The sequence below is a fragment of the Caenorhabditis remanei genome, chromosome III (genome assembly GCF_010183535.1).
Source record: "Caenorhabditis remanei strain PX506 chromosome III, whole genome shotgun sequence".
NCBI classification, from domain to species: domain Eukaryota; kingdom Metazoa; phylum Nematoda; class Chromadorea; order Rhabditida; family Rhabditidae; genus Caenorhabditis; species Caenorhabditis remanei.
In genome coordinates, this window is record NC_071330.1 from 11,508,912 (window position 1) to 11,524,052 (window position 15,141).

The 15,141-nt window shown below is 38.3% G+C and overlaps 1 protein-coding gene across 1 annotated transcript; it reads left to right on the top strand.

Moving 5' to 3' along the window:
- Positions 1 to 13,264: 13,264 nt before the first annotated feature.
- On the top strand, positions 13,265 to 14,951 carry GCK72_010818 (uncharacterized protein; the record flags this gene model as incomplete). Its single annotated transcript, XM_003111620.2, has 5 exons — positions 13,265 to 13,300; positions 13,371 to 13,589; positions 13,636 to 13,737; positions 14,421 to 14,714; positions 14,769 to 14,951. The coding sequence occupies 5 exons, from the start codon at positions 13,265 to 13,267 to the stop codon at positions 14,949 to 14,951; spliced, it is 834 nt and encodes a 277-aa protein (XP_003111668.2).
- Between the last annotated feature and the right edge of the window lie 190 nt (positions 14,952 to 15,141).

A 15,141-nucleotide genomic window follows, 5' to 3' on the forward strand; every position in this document is an offset into this window, starting at 1 on the left:
GCCCGATCCCCGAGAATATTTTTGTCAATTTGCAAGTCTCGTCGTTTAAAAATACTCCAGAGTGCCTGATGACATGATAAATGAGAAGGAAAAAAGATTTATTATCAAAACACAACCCATTTGTGCAGAAAAATACATTACTTAAAAAATACAACTTATTCAAAAAACTCAAAACATCATTAAAATGACTAGAAGAAATGGTTCTATAACCGCAAGAAAACAACCATCACAATGGATACTAGTTTTAGTATTTTTGAAAAAAGAAAAGGGTTTAAAAAATGAAGGAGAATTGTAAGACAGAAGAAAACTAGAATGACAAAATTTAGAGGCGAGTCTAACAAATTAAATAAATTTTTTTGTTGGTATTCTCCTTTCAACTAATAATTCGAGATCAACTTGTGTGGATGAAGTATTTTCGATGGTTTAATGTTAGCAAATAATCGAGATCTTTCAATCGAACGACGCCTTTGTTTTATTCCATTTGTAATCGTTCCATTTCCATTTCTCATTTCTCCATTACTTCCTTTTGATGTTCGACTTTCGGCTGATTGGGCTCGTTCTGAAAACAGATATATTTCAGTTTTCCTTTTTTTTTGGAATTTTTTGTAAATTTTCTAATTTCTAAGCTAGTATCAAAACATACGTGTTCTCTTATTATGCAACCGACTAAAGATATAGAGATTTCCAATAACAATATACGGATATCCGGACATGCAGATAGATAGATAAATAGATAGGAGTAGTTTTAGAACATACTAGAGAACGCGGATATTCTTCGAACTGAAATTTTGAGTTTTCAGGGAACAATGAGAGTTACTTGTTTCAAGTTTTTGGTCGTATTTCGTATTTTATTTCCACTTAAATGAGGAGACCACTATTCTAAAATTTAAGATGTCTTTATGTGACTCGGTTCAGCCGGGAAAAAGAAAAAATGGTCTTGGAGCTAGGTCCAAAATCAGCCTGATGCGAGTTATGAGGCCTCAAAGTTCCAAAATTTGCTCCTCGTTGTGCAATTTTTCAGTAAGTTACAATAGAAATTCTCCACGTCATGCATCGAGTCATTTAGAAACATCTTAAATTTTAGGATAGTGGTGTCCCCCTTTGATTCCCGTGTTCAAATCATTCTTGATTCCAACCTTTATTTTTTAGTTTAATTTCAGTAGAGAACGTTAGTGAAATGTATTAAAACTTCAAGTGTTCAACAAAACTCATGCCAGTCAATTAGCCTAGCCAAATCCATTGTATTAGCCAAATCCATTGTAATTAGCCAAATCCATTGTCAGATACAGAATAAAATGAATAATATCTTACCTCTGAGCGTGCCGGAACTACTATCATGCGAACTACTCGTATTCTTATCCATACTTGTTGACTTCTGAAGACTTCTCGCCGTATCATAATCAGTATCACTACATTCTGCTTGAGCAATCGGAGCACGTGAGCGGTCCTCTCCAAACTGAAAATGATACATATGAGAGAGACGCACCTACACGAATCAGTTAGTGATTTAATTGTTTTGATGTGAGAGTCGGTGTAGCTAGGTGAGTGAGCGAGATATAAGTAGATAATTAGACAACGTTAATTGGTTAGAGTTTTTTGTCCAAAAATGAGAAAGTTTGAGGTCAAAGAGTTTATTAAAGCAATAGTAGAAGAAATGGAAAAATAAGAAATTTCGTTGTTGAAGGAAGAGGAAATCATCAGAATTGAATCATCCGATTATTGGGACCTAAAATGACAACATTCGGATTGATCTCCAAAGTTTGGAGGTTTCTAGGCCATTGCCTATTGATACAGAACACTTCAAGGCAACAGGTGGGTATTTTTTTGAGCTAAGAGAGCAGAGTTTGGGATTCTGGGCCATATTTCTTATCAGCAGGCCATACTTTTATTTTTTAAGACCACTCCCCAAACTGACCGGTCGAATCTTGTCATGTTGTATTCTCTTGAAACTCGCTTTCTTCTCATCAATCATCTCGTATAACCGATCACGATAATCATCGATTCCCAGTTGAACATGATCCGGAAGTGGTGGATACACTTCATAGTGAAGTGTTGGTTCCTCCGATGGATTATGGAATTGGACGACGTATGGATGGACGAGGCATTGTTCCACGGTTAGACGCTTCTGTGGGGCGAACACGAGGAGTCTGGAAACATTTGTTTGTGAGTTTTGCTTGACTTTTTTCTAACAAGGGAACTCTTTGGAGACGCGGATTTCAAACGATCTATAAATTTGGTATTGGTACTTTCGACTACGGGGATTCCATTTCTGCATTCAAAACCTGCTAAATGTTTCAGCGAGCCAAGTTATGAGCTCTCAAACTTTTCATATGATTTAACTTTTTCACATGGGATTCCAAACCAGCCGCATATACGCCACCGCGTGGTTCCATATGTGTTACCCAGCGGTTTTCCTGAGCTCGTACGTTGCAAAAATTAGAACATCTTTGCGTATACTATTTGCCGATTTGGAATTCCATGTAAAAAATCTTGACCATATCAAAAGTTTGAGAGCTCATAACTCAGCTCGCTGAGACTTTTAGCAGGTTTTGACTGCAGAATTTGACTCCCCGTAGTCGAAAATACCTAAGACCAACTTTATAGATAGTTTTTCCCTTAAGACTCCATCTTTGATCTATCCCACTACTTGAACCCAACCTACCTCTGCACCATATCAATAGCTGCTGTCTGAGATTGAGTGATAATCAAATCCAATGGTTTCCTCGGACGTTGAGGCATCTTTTCCAGGACACTTGCTGCGTAATGACTACCGATACTGGCGATATCCTGACGTGATGGTTTTGTGATAGTATTCATGATTCGCTCGATTTGATTGATTGTTGAAGAACCGGGAAAGAGAGCTCGACCTGGAAAAATCATTCGTTGGTTTATAGTTTGAAACTTTATGAGTGATGTTGTCCATTGACTCACCAATTAACATTTCCGCAAGAATACATCCCAAACTCCACATATCAACTCCTTTCGTGTATCTCTTCGCTGCCAATAGAATCTCAGGACTCCTGTACCATCGAGTCGCCACGTATTCAGTCAGATCTGGCATTTTTTGGCCCTCAGGGTAGTCTTCTAACTAAAAAATCAAAATCATTAATCAATCAACCTATCCAAATGTCTCTTACCGAACTCAGACTCCTCGCCAATCCGAAATCTGCAAGTTTGACTCGACAATCCGCATCGAGAAGAACGTTGGAAGGCTTCAGATCCCTGGAAAAGTTTCTTTTGGAAAATTGAAAAAGTGCAATTTGGGTGGGTAGGAGGAAAGATAAAAGACCATTGTAAGGAGACTACTTCCGTCCGAAAAGTGACGGAAGTAGCACACTTCCGGTCCATTTTTTAAAGGAGATTTTGTTTGCAAACACATGATTGTGTCTGCTAGTTCTGATGACGGGGACAACGGAAGGGGGATATCCGGATGGACAGATACACAGATGGATTTGCAAATTTAGTTATTGAAATTGTTATTTTAAATATAAACCTGTTTTTCATGACAGTAGTATTACCACGGTACGCTAATTACAACCGCGCTCTATCGAAACCGAAGAAAATTGTGTGCGAAATTGAGAGACTCAGAGAAAAAGATACATTTTTCAAGGGCATTTTGGTGGAGCCCAGTTGGAAAAATTGTGCGAAGCTAATAAAACAAATCTTGACCTTTTTGTAAATTATAACAGTCAGAGAGTGCAAAGATTATGCCATATTGCGTACAAGGTTCTTATCATCCTAAATTTCTGTAAATCCTGACTGACCAACACACAGACCCGTTTCATTAGTAAGCCCGGTCCCCCTCTACGAAACCCCTTTGATAAAAAAGAAAAAGCAGTTTGGGATTAGTTTGTTTACATGTCAACATGCGGGGCTAGTGACGACGGAAGTTGTGATGATATGATTATCATTTGATTATCACAGAAAAAAAGGGGGAAGTTATTTTCTCAGAAAACCTCCGCAACGGGAAATAGGAATTGATCAAAGAATGAGATTTGTCTCTCGGCCGAGTTATTGGATTATTGTCTTGTTATGTATGGGAACTCGCCCTAACGAGAATCAATTATGATTTCTTACCTGTGCAGTACATTCCCTGAATGCAAAAATCGGATGGCTCTGAATAGTTGACACATAATGTATTGCTTGTGTACATCCTTCAGTATCGATCCTTTTTTGATCACATTGTGAAGATCTGCTTCCATGAATTCGAATGCCAGGTAGATGTCTCTGAAAAACATATTTATTCGGTGGTGTAGCTCAGCAATGACTCTAGACTCCTAACTTGATTTCATGCTACTCACCTATCATTATCGGCTCTGAATATATTATACAGCTTGATAACATTCGGGTGTTTTCCAAACTCCTGCAAAAACATCACTTCTCGAAACGTCCGTTGTGAATCTGTTGGGTTTCTGAACGCGTCGAAAATCTGAAAATATAAAAATTTAGGTTCTAAACCTTGCAACAAAGAAACCATACCTTTTTCAGTGCCACCGTCTCCCTCGACCGTTTGTCATACGCTTTCCACACAATACCGTATGCACCTTTACCGAGACGTTTCTGAAAAAAATAGAAATAGAAATCCAGGAAATTCTAGTCCATTGGCATACCTGTAGCTCGAATTTCTCGTGAATATGGGCGTCCACATCATCGGTCATTTTCATGGATAGTGTAGGGGATACCCGCTCTGAAAGGGTTCTGAGTGAGTAATAAGTAATGAGAAAAAGAAAAAGAAAAAAGAAAAAAGTAAGAAAGAAAGAAAAGAGCATCGATTAAGGTGAGGCGACGAAGAAAAAGAAGAAGAAGAAGGAGGTGGGCGGTCGGGAGGGACATAAAAAGAAGGAAAGAAGAAGAAGAAGTTGGCATGGTAACCAGATGAAAGAGGGGCGGAGTGAGAGAGAAAGAGCAAGAGACGGAGAGAAAAAGAGAGAAGAGAGCTAACAGGAATGGAGAACGGAGAGCAAGTTGAGAGGGAGAGAAGACGTTAGAAAATCGAGATGAGACATTCGGAAGACTGCTCTGTTTGGTCTTCGGGAACTAATGAGTATATGAGCGGGTTGCTCATACGAGATTCTTTCAATCTGAATTTATTTCCAAACTCTCAAATTTCAGAGGATTTTTAAATCTCACTAAAAAGGACAGGACGGGGACACAGTTTTCTCAGAAAGTTTTCTGACAAAAGGATGGAAATTTGAAGGCGTGGGACACTCAAAACAAGGTTTTTCGAGGTGAAAGAAGTCAGTTGAAAGCGGGGATTTTGATATATGAAAGAGCTGAAAATGACTTACGGAAATTAAGAATAACAGGTGAATCTACAAAAGTTCATTAAGCAGAAACGGAAAAAATGTTCAGGAAAAACTCAAATATCGAGTTGAAGCTATCAGCAGTTCACCGCTCTTGCAATTGCGCCCCACCGCAAACGAGAGAGTATCGGCGAGAGACGCAGAGTTTTTTTGCACCGACACAGTTTTTTACCCATTCTCCCATTTTTCAATGATTCACAAAAATACTTTGAAAAAATGCGAGAATCGGTCAAAAACTGTGAAAATCTGTGTCGACGCTAGAAAAAACTCTGCGTCTCTCTCGCCGATATTCTCTCGTTTGCGGTGGGGCTCTGTTGTAACAGGGGTGGACTGCTAATAACTGTCGTCATTTACAAAAAGGTTAACATTCGTCGTGCACTAAGAGCGACTAGTGAACATTGAGGCTAGAAAAATCCAAAAAAGGTCGAAGAAAGGGACTGATAATGAGAAAACGCGCTCTGCCGAGTTTCGACAGAGTGCTTTCGCTGAGCGCAAAAACCCCGAGCAATCATATTTTCATAAACCTGCCCACCTAAATTACAGCTTCTATTGTTTTTCACCCGTGTCTAACCTCATGTCGCTTTCTGCCGTTCAGTTGCATCCTTTCCTCTCTCCCCGAAATGAAACCTATAATTTGGAGTGTTCTTCTCTCCAATCTGCTCTTCCTCCCCGTTTTAACGTCTTCTTTTTTTCTTCTTCCAACCTCATCCAATCCTTTCTTCGCATATACATATATGCTTTGTCTATATTTAGAGTAAGGACTCTTCTTTGGGGTGAAAGAGGAAGAAGAAATGAGCCAAGTCAGTTGTCATTTAGATTCTCGTCAAAAAGAAAAAAAGAACTGAGGGGGGACGAAGAGTTGACGTCAATATGACGGAGGATTTCGAAAAGATTATTAGGAGAAAGACTAAGTTTTCTTTCTTTTGAAAATTTTAGATTAGCTGGTTCTGGTGGGATGAGGGGAGATTTTTTGATTTATTGTTTTTTGAGAGTCAGAAATTATTCAGAATTTGAGGAGGAGAGTATTGTTTGGATAGCTAGAGCTCTAACAAGATTTGAATGATGGAAAAGCTGAAATCATAAGGATTCTGAATCTTTTTTGATATGCCACGCATTAAAACGAGTCGAGATGACTCAGTACTGCAGAAAATTCACTGATATAATCGGAAACCTCCTGATGCCAACATGTCTGTGTGGACATCCGGACCAACAGATGTACAGATAGATGGGATTGACTGAAGTTGAGCAGCGTTCGATTGATTAAAAAGTCTTCATAATTCACAAAAATTTGAAATTGGGCATCCGAACAAAGGTTCAGACCGAGAAACAGCGCAGGCCAGAACTGGGAAATGTCAAAAATGAGTCATTGAAAGTATCAGGAATTACGAAACAGATGTGTAAACAACAGATTCCTTTTTTGGAATCGGAATTTTAAAAAACTTTTTCACAAAATCCGAATCGACCTCCTAAATTTTCCGCACTGTCTGGATTGTATAAGGTTCTGAATGAATTAGATTAGACAAGACTTCCCCAGACAAATTTTATGGAAAAGTTGCTCTTCTTTTGAAACATCAAAACTCAAAAGCAGAAAAAAGAACACTTTGCATTATAAAAAGAGAGGGGAATATGCAAGTTCACCTGGTCTCCTTTCTCTCTTCCTTTTCGACATCTCTCAGGTTTCCATTCACGGCTCAATAAGCATCAAACTTCTACTTTCATATAAAACTCTTCTTTGACTTCTTTCCTATGATCAATGATCAATTTGGGAAGAAAGATGTCTGTGTGTCCGGATGTCCAAGTGTCAGGTCCGAAATAAAAAAGGAAAAACGCTCAATTTTTTCGCACCTGGAGCCAGTGCGCAGGCACCTAATCCAATATACAGAGTAATAAAAAAGAATTTGGCAGAATTCTTTTTTCTGATTGAATTCATAGAAAAAGTAAGGATATTTTGAGGCTCATATTTTTTAGATGTAGGATTAAAGAATGTGAGGTGAGAGGGGTGAGATTAGAAGCATTTCATTGGTAGAAAGACACGTCAGAATGGGATTACGGAGGGAAAAGTTATGGGGGATAAAGATTGAACAAGAAAACAAAAATAAGGAAAAGAAATCTGGAAAAAAGGAAGTATGCAAGAGAGAGATTTTTAAGAGGAAATGAGGCGGAACGGAATGAAAATAAGATGGGAAGATGAAAAGTTCGGAGAGCATCATAACTGAGAGATGGTGACGTCACGGAGAATGGTGCTTGGGCTAAGCAGCTTCGGACAACTGGGAGAAGTTTTGTTTCCAAGTATTCTGAATTCTAAGCAGCACTAACCTACAGTACCGATCAAAAGGGTGTAAACTCTAGCCGTTTTCAGTTGAAAATTACCAACTTTGAGAAGGTTTCTCGGTATCCCTGATTGACCCAGTAAGTAAGTTATGTATAAACCATACAGAACAGAGGTAGAGCCTCATTTTTGTAGTTTACAACTTTTTTGTGCGGTTACTCCCTAGAGAGTTATAGTCATTTTAAGACAACAGATCAAAAAATCGCACAATTTTTCACTGAAATTGCCTATATCAGTTGAGAAGCAAACACGTAATGAATGAGTGCAAATGGTAGCCAATGAACATAAGAAAAAAGTAGAGAGAATGGATTTTTGATATATGCAAAATGAGGTCAGATATTTCCATACTTGTCAAATCACGGGCCGGCCCGGGCCGGGCTCGCTGAAAATTTCAGGGCCCGGGCCGGCCCGCAGGGCCCGCAGCAAAAAATTATTTTTGAAAAATAGAATTGAAAGTCTTGGAAATTAAATTTTTTCTTCGGTTTATACTAAAAAGAGGTCGGGGGATTCGATAAGACTACTTTCAAAAGCCTCCAGCAAGTTCTTGATCCTGATTCTGATCATCGGCTGATTTTTTTTTTCAATATTTTGACGGGCCAGCCCGGGCCGGGCCGGGCCGGGCCGGAAGATTTTTTTAGCGGGCCCGGCCCGGCCCGGCCCGTGACAAGTATGGATATTTCAATGTTATTGAAAAAGTAGGGTGTTTTCAGTTGATTTTTCAACAAAGGATAACTCAAGAGTTACCCAACAGAAAAACACAGAAAATTACTGGTGGGTTCATAACACGGTTTCGAACAAAACTGAGTGAGCCGATTTTAGAAAAACGCGTTGGTTCTCGAGAAAATGTATGACCACTTCATTCCCCTTTCAAAAAAGCCCTCACGTGTGAATTTTCTGTAATTTTTCATTTTTCGTGACATTCCACGTTTGATGACGTAAACTGCCCCTAAAATCATCCTAGGAGACCGTGCTATAGAAGATATATGCAACCAAGATCCTCGAGTTCCCATATTCTCATTGAATTGTGTTATTCTGAATATCTCGTCCTACTGTAGCAGGCAACAATTTCCGATTAGACTAAGAAAAAATATGCTGATTGAATTAGTTAGTGACCAGGTGGTTGGCACTAAGGAGAAAGTAGTTGTGATAAGAAGGAAGTACATCAAAAATTGGTCAAAGATCGGATAGATTTTTGATTTGGAAAGTGCGCTCTATTGGACTGGAACGAGAGGAATGCGTTGGAGCGAATTTGCTTCTAGGAACCAAGTGATTCGCAATTCCCGATACTTCGAAACCTCCCAAAAATACTTAGAAATTCATAAATCGAATGAGATTTGTGAATAGACTTGCAGGTAATTAGTACGTATGTGAAGCAGAGTGGAAACCAGTGAGAGAAGAGAGACGCAGACAGATGGAAACTGGCTTGAAGACATTAGTCATCTTATTTATCATTTATTAGAAGAGATGAAGTATTAGTAACACTAATAAAAATGTAGTCGATTGGTCAGATTGGAGGATGAGGAGAGGGGGAGGATACAATAAATGGTCGATGAGTATTTTCAGAAAAGAGAAGAAGAAAAACAAGAGAGGGCTAAGCTAGCTAGCTTATCGACAGATTTCAGATGGATTTTTCTGAGAAATTATGAGGGGACAATGAAACGGATAGAGTCTCGAAAGTTAGGGAGTTCTTGGGTGTCTGTTCGGGTGCCCCGGTATTCCTGAGGTTCTGAAAAAGCTCTGGTCTCTTGTTTTCAGAATTACGGAAGACATCCGGAAACACAGACGCACAGACAGACAGAATAGTCAGGATTCTTCTTTGCAAAAACTGTTATTGATACTGAAACTTGAAAAATTCCGTCAATTTTCAGAAAAAATATTAAATTATCATGAAGAAAGTATGAAAAAAACAAGTAAATTGGGAAATTTTTCGGCTTTTTACGACACGGGCCGTCATTTGACAAAAGTACTTTAAAACTATTGAAAATTTGAGAAAACAGGAATTGTTTGAAATCTGAAGTTCCAGACAGATATAGACACAGACATCCGGATACACAGACACAAGGTAAATTCAGTTAGAAATCTATAACTTTGATCAAAACTCGACGAACACGAACTCTCAAAATTCAGTACAACTCAAGGTCCAATTGGAAATTCTCTGACACTTTGACCTCCTATTCCGAAAGGTATCTATTACCTACGTACTTCGTTTTCCCTTCTGCCTCATTAATTTTTCCGGAACTGAAAGTTTCGATGACTGACACCTCATACATGCATCTTGGTGTGTATTGATATTTGTTCAGAGTTTCAGACGGGTCAGAATAATATTCAATTCGAATGAAACTGGGATAACTTAGCGCCACTTTACTACTATGTGAATTTTTAAGGAGCGGGAAGTTCAGGAGTTTAAGATTTTTCGATTTTACAAAAGAAGTTTTGGCTCATCTGACTACATAAAGCCAAATGAAAACAACTCCTCCGACTTAAAAAAACTACTCTGCATAGGGAGAAAAAATGAAAAAAGAGGTAAAAGGGGAGAGCTCGACGAGCACACACACACACCTGGAGCCTCCTCCCCCTTCTGACACTCTTCTTTTTATTCTGAAGAGCGTCGGACATACTTCTGGAGCGGAAGAGAGAGAAAGAGAAAGAGTCAATATTAATGTAAATATGAAAAAGGGAAGAGATGTGTGGGAAAAGGAGAAGAAGATGTACTAGAGACACGTTTTCGGTCGGGATGGGACCATGTACACCTTTTTGCAAAGAAGACGACTTTTGAATTCTAGATGATGTCCGGGAATAAAGAAGAAGAAGAGGTGGAACAAAAAGTGCAAGAATATGTACATGGCAGGAGAAGAATAGAATGGGACAAAAAGATGAGGACACGAGGAGGAAAGTGATGGATGGGGGGAAGGAGGGAGAGGGGAACGTTTTGGTAGAGACTGGAAATGAGATAGAGTAGAAAGGGAGATGGTTATATCCAGCTAGAGGACAGTTCATATGCATACTAATCTCCAAACGGTCAACTATACCGTAAAAACTGTAATAGAAGCGCACCTAGTAGTGCCTGTTTGAAGCGGTATATCTCGGTTCCCAAAGGAAATCTCAAAAACTACTAACTGATAAAATATAGCTTAATATTCGTAGAATATTTCTTCTGTTGAAAATTTTTCATATTTTTAAAAAGAGCCGAGATAGGATGCTCCAAACTCTTGCTAGCAGGTGCGCCTCTATTACTGGTTTTACGGTATTTTTGGCAGTTGATCGGATTATGTAACACTGTACACTAAAAATAATAGGTTTTTCACAAATTAACTGAGTATAAACTCAAGATGTATATTACAGTGCCAAATGTGATACGGAGATCATCCGATAGGAACTCTTTTAAGTCTGCTATACCTGCGGCATGTTTAGCATTTTCTTCTATAAGCCTACTGGTTTTTAAAATAATTTTCTGGGTTCATGAACGTCTAGACTACTTTCACATGCGTCAACTATGAGACATTTTCTGAATAATTTTAGAAAAATTGTCAACTTTGAGAAGCCTGTTGAGCTCAGAGAATTACCGTAAAACCTGTAATAGAAGGGCATGCCCTTCTTTTACAGGGACCCTTTTATTTTCTAGACAAAGAATTTCAAAAAAAGTTGTGTGTTCGACAAATGAATTCAATAGAATTGGTGAGAAAAAACAACAAATCTCAACGATTTCCTCTTCATTTTTGAATAAATCTAGCGTATCTGGTCCATCTAACAAAGAAACTGATTTTTTTGGACAGAAACAAGATAAAGATTACATTGAACCTACAGAAACTATTTCTGGTTCTAAATTACTTCCTTCTGTTATAGTAGCCCTTCAATTAATGGCGCTCTTCTAATAAAGGGGCATTTATAATACAGGTTTAACGGTATATCGGAAAGACGTCAACTACAAAATTTGAGAAATAACCCTTCATGAACTGGAAAAAGGCGTATGGAATGCACGATGAACAATGTAGAAATGAAAAAGTCTCACTTTTAGATATTATAGCACAGAAAATTCCCAGAAAGTTCTAGACAACAACCGTATCTGAGCCAGTTTATGAAAAGTTCTACTAGACTGTGCTTTTACGTTCAGCCAAACATACTAACTTTCAAATTACCATAATCTCAACAATTCGAAAAGTACATTTATAATTCCCTTCAATTATCAATGTGTCCTTTGCAAGTCAAATAACAAAATGAGTCTCTTTTGATTTTGAAAATATATATCAGATTATGACCATGATTCACATAAAAAAACGTGCCGATTTAGAAAAATGAATTGATATTTTTCTAGTCTGAAGCCATAGTTTCAGATACATTCAATCTGATTAAAGTATAATTTGACGAGAGGGATTAGATCACATCCACGGGACCGGTGACTAGTTTGCAATTAAAAAAAAGACAGAAAAGATTTGGAAAAACTACAGTAATCTAAGCTCTTTCTAACTTGAAGATCATTTCAAAATGAAGGTTCTCTGCTCCGATATCATCTCTTGATACATACATCTATCATGAATATTTTTTCCCGGAACTCGTTCTCCAGAATTCTTTAATTTTTATCTCTCATTTCACACGAAACTTGTGAAAATGCTGATACTAAAAAACTAGTGTGCGGATTGCGTGTTCTTATATATATAGTAGTCAAAAAGAAGAAGAAGAAGGTGAAGAATATATGAAAAGTGGTGAGAAATGAATGGGGGAGAAAGAGGCAGGTGCGGGTGTTCCGGTGCTCCGAAAAGAACCATGACGACGAAGAGAAGAGGGGTCCCGTTGCTTCCACTACTGGTAAAGGGGGAGAGAGACTTAATTGCTGTTGAGGTGGTCATGCTATAGTAGGTGGGGACACAGAAGGATTATGGGTTTATGTGTTGGAAGGAGAAGGTGGACATGATGAACATGAACAGGAGAGAAGAGGCACGAAATTGGGGGAGTGCTGAACGGTGAATGAGGGAAATGGGTGCAAACTCACTGAGATGTGTGTCTCCTACCGAAACGTTTTGGGAATAAACATCTGGAAACCAAGCGAATTTGACCGAAAAACGGCTTTAACTCGGTCGGTAGGTCGAATATTGAGGATGAGTTTGGTAGATCTGAAAGAGCGTGATCAACTCTATGAGTGTGTGAAGTTTGAGTAAAGCAGCATGTAAACTAACTGAGATGCGTGTTCTCTATTGAATGTGTCCTGATTGTCAAACCCCGTCCTCAAATTTATGATTTTCAGATTCTTTTGAAATCCATGTGACTTCTGCAAACTCCGATATGTTTCTCTCCTAATTTACGGCCTTTTTTCTCTTAAAATTTATGAATGTATCCCATGACCGCACAACCGAATTCCCTGCTTTTATCTAGTTTCGTCATGAAATTTATGACTTTCGAGAGTGTATATAAGTCGTTTACCCCACTCGAAATCACATTCACCTCTTCGGAAATGTCTACCAACTGCTCTACAATCTTCCATCAAGCCTACAATCCAATATTCCGTTTTTCGAGTATTTATCAAGTTATGATCTCTATTTCTTCAATTATTCCATTGGGATATTTTCTGATTTTCAAACTTTTAAAATCTACTTTTCATTGGAATTTGAAGACTATTTTCATTGGTTATTTTTTATCAATGATCTTGTTTTCAAAGGTCTATATCATCACAGCGGTAGGTTGAAGACATTCGGACAGACACAGATACTGAGACACATATACTTGCTCCAATGTAACTTTTTCAGTTCATTCAAACTATCAAAGCCTTTATCTCCACTGATCCATGTGATCTTTCCATCATTCCATTCTACCATAAACGGTTCTTATTTGCAATAGTTTTCCTTCTAACTCTCTCCACATCCTTCCCATTTTCTATCACAATCGAACGATATTATGCAATGAAAACTGCTGAAAAATATGAGAAGACTCCTGTTATTTTGGGACCCATATTGGTTGGAGTGAATGTAGCCATAATTCATAAGATGCAAAAAATGTATAAATTGATTTCAGACTCTGGTTAACTTGGGAATCATGTACAATATATTCAAAGATGAATCGTTTAGCGATCCTTCAGTTTCATTTTCAGTTTATCCACCTGTGGCAGCTCAGAAGGTTAGTCAGAGAACCCTATCCGGCTGTTAAGCTCAAGACAAGGGGATTCTAAATCCCAACGTTCCATCGCTAACTTTCAACCTGCCTAAAGAATAGACAGGGTTTTCCAAAAATTGTACTCGAGGTCTTAGGGAAGGCCTTAAAGGTCTCCAAGCTTATTTATTTGGTTTTTTCATCATTCGTTCTCCGATTGCTTTTCAAGCGTCACTAGAGTTGTACCAGGGTTTGTCCTATCAATCACCTGAATACAGTAACCCCGTTTCAAAATGAAATTCCGTATCACAAGAACTTGAGGTTCACTTCCGCTCTTTCAATGACGTTTCTTGATTTAGGACTCAATTAGAAACCAATTCAACAGTTTTCACTCATGTTATCGGTTGTTCAGGAATGTAATGATGTTACTTCTGACTTTATATGTTGAGGGTGTAATATTCAGTTGCAGTTATCAAATTCGTTTAAAAGGTTATTTCGAATGATTATTTTAGAAGTTTGAACTCGACTATTGATAGCTGATTCATAGCGTGTCTTCCTAGTTTTCCGGTAGTTCGATAAAAGAGAAAAGAATGAGAAGATGTATAGCGTTGGAATGTACGGACATCTCACGGGTTCCGCCTGTCACAATGAAATGAAGATGGGAGGAGTCGTCTCCTCCCTCCATATCCATCTGTGACTCTGTTTTGCAGATATTCACTTTCTGCTTCGTTCTCTTCTTCCTCAATTTAATCGATGTCCTCTTCGATATAATCCTTCTCCGGCAGAACCTTCGACTCAAAAAACTGCTGACCAACTCCTCTCTAACCGCCAAATATCAGCTGGAAGAAGTATATCAATCGACTAAATTTTCAGTTTTTCTGATTCTAATCCATATTATTTCGTTCGGAATCTATGTATCGGCTGTGGCGTTTTTCAGATATTTTGGATCATTGATAATTTCTGATCCATATTACGTGTTCGGTATGAGACTCATGTGTTCGACGGTAAGACTCTTCCGAGCGACGCTGCTTCTCTGTAGTATTGGGTAAAATTTCCAGATGATTCCAACCTATCACCTTCTCCTGGGTGTGTTCTCAATCCTATTTTTAAATCGGATCAAATCGAAAAAGTCAGAAGGAACAACTATTCAAATGTCATCAACCGGCAGGAGTGGAGCTAATAATTATGATCATGCGATATTTAGTATCTGGAATTCTGTTTCTGGAAATCCGACATCTTGAAGATCATTTTTGAGACTATTGCCTCAGTTAGATTCGTTCTTTACAAATTGAAAATGAAGAGAAATTTGATATGTTTTTTGGAAATTTATTAACTGAACGACATGGAGAGATGGAGAGATAAAATAGAGAATGAATGAATGACACACAAGAGATCATAACCGAGGGAAGTGGAAAATGATGGAAAACGATA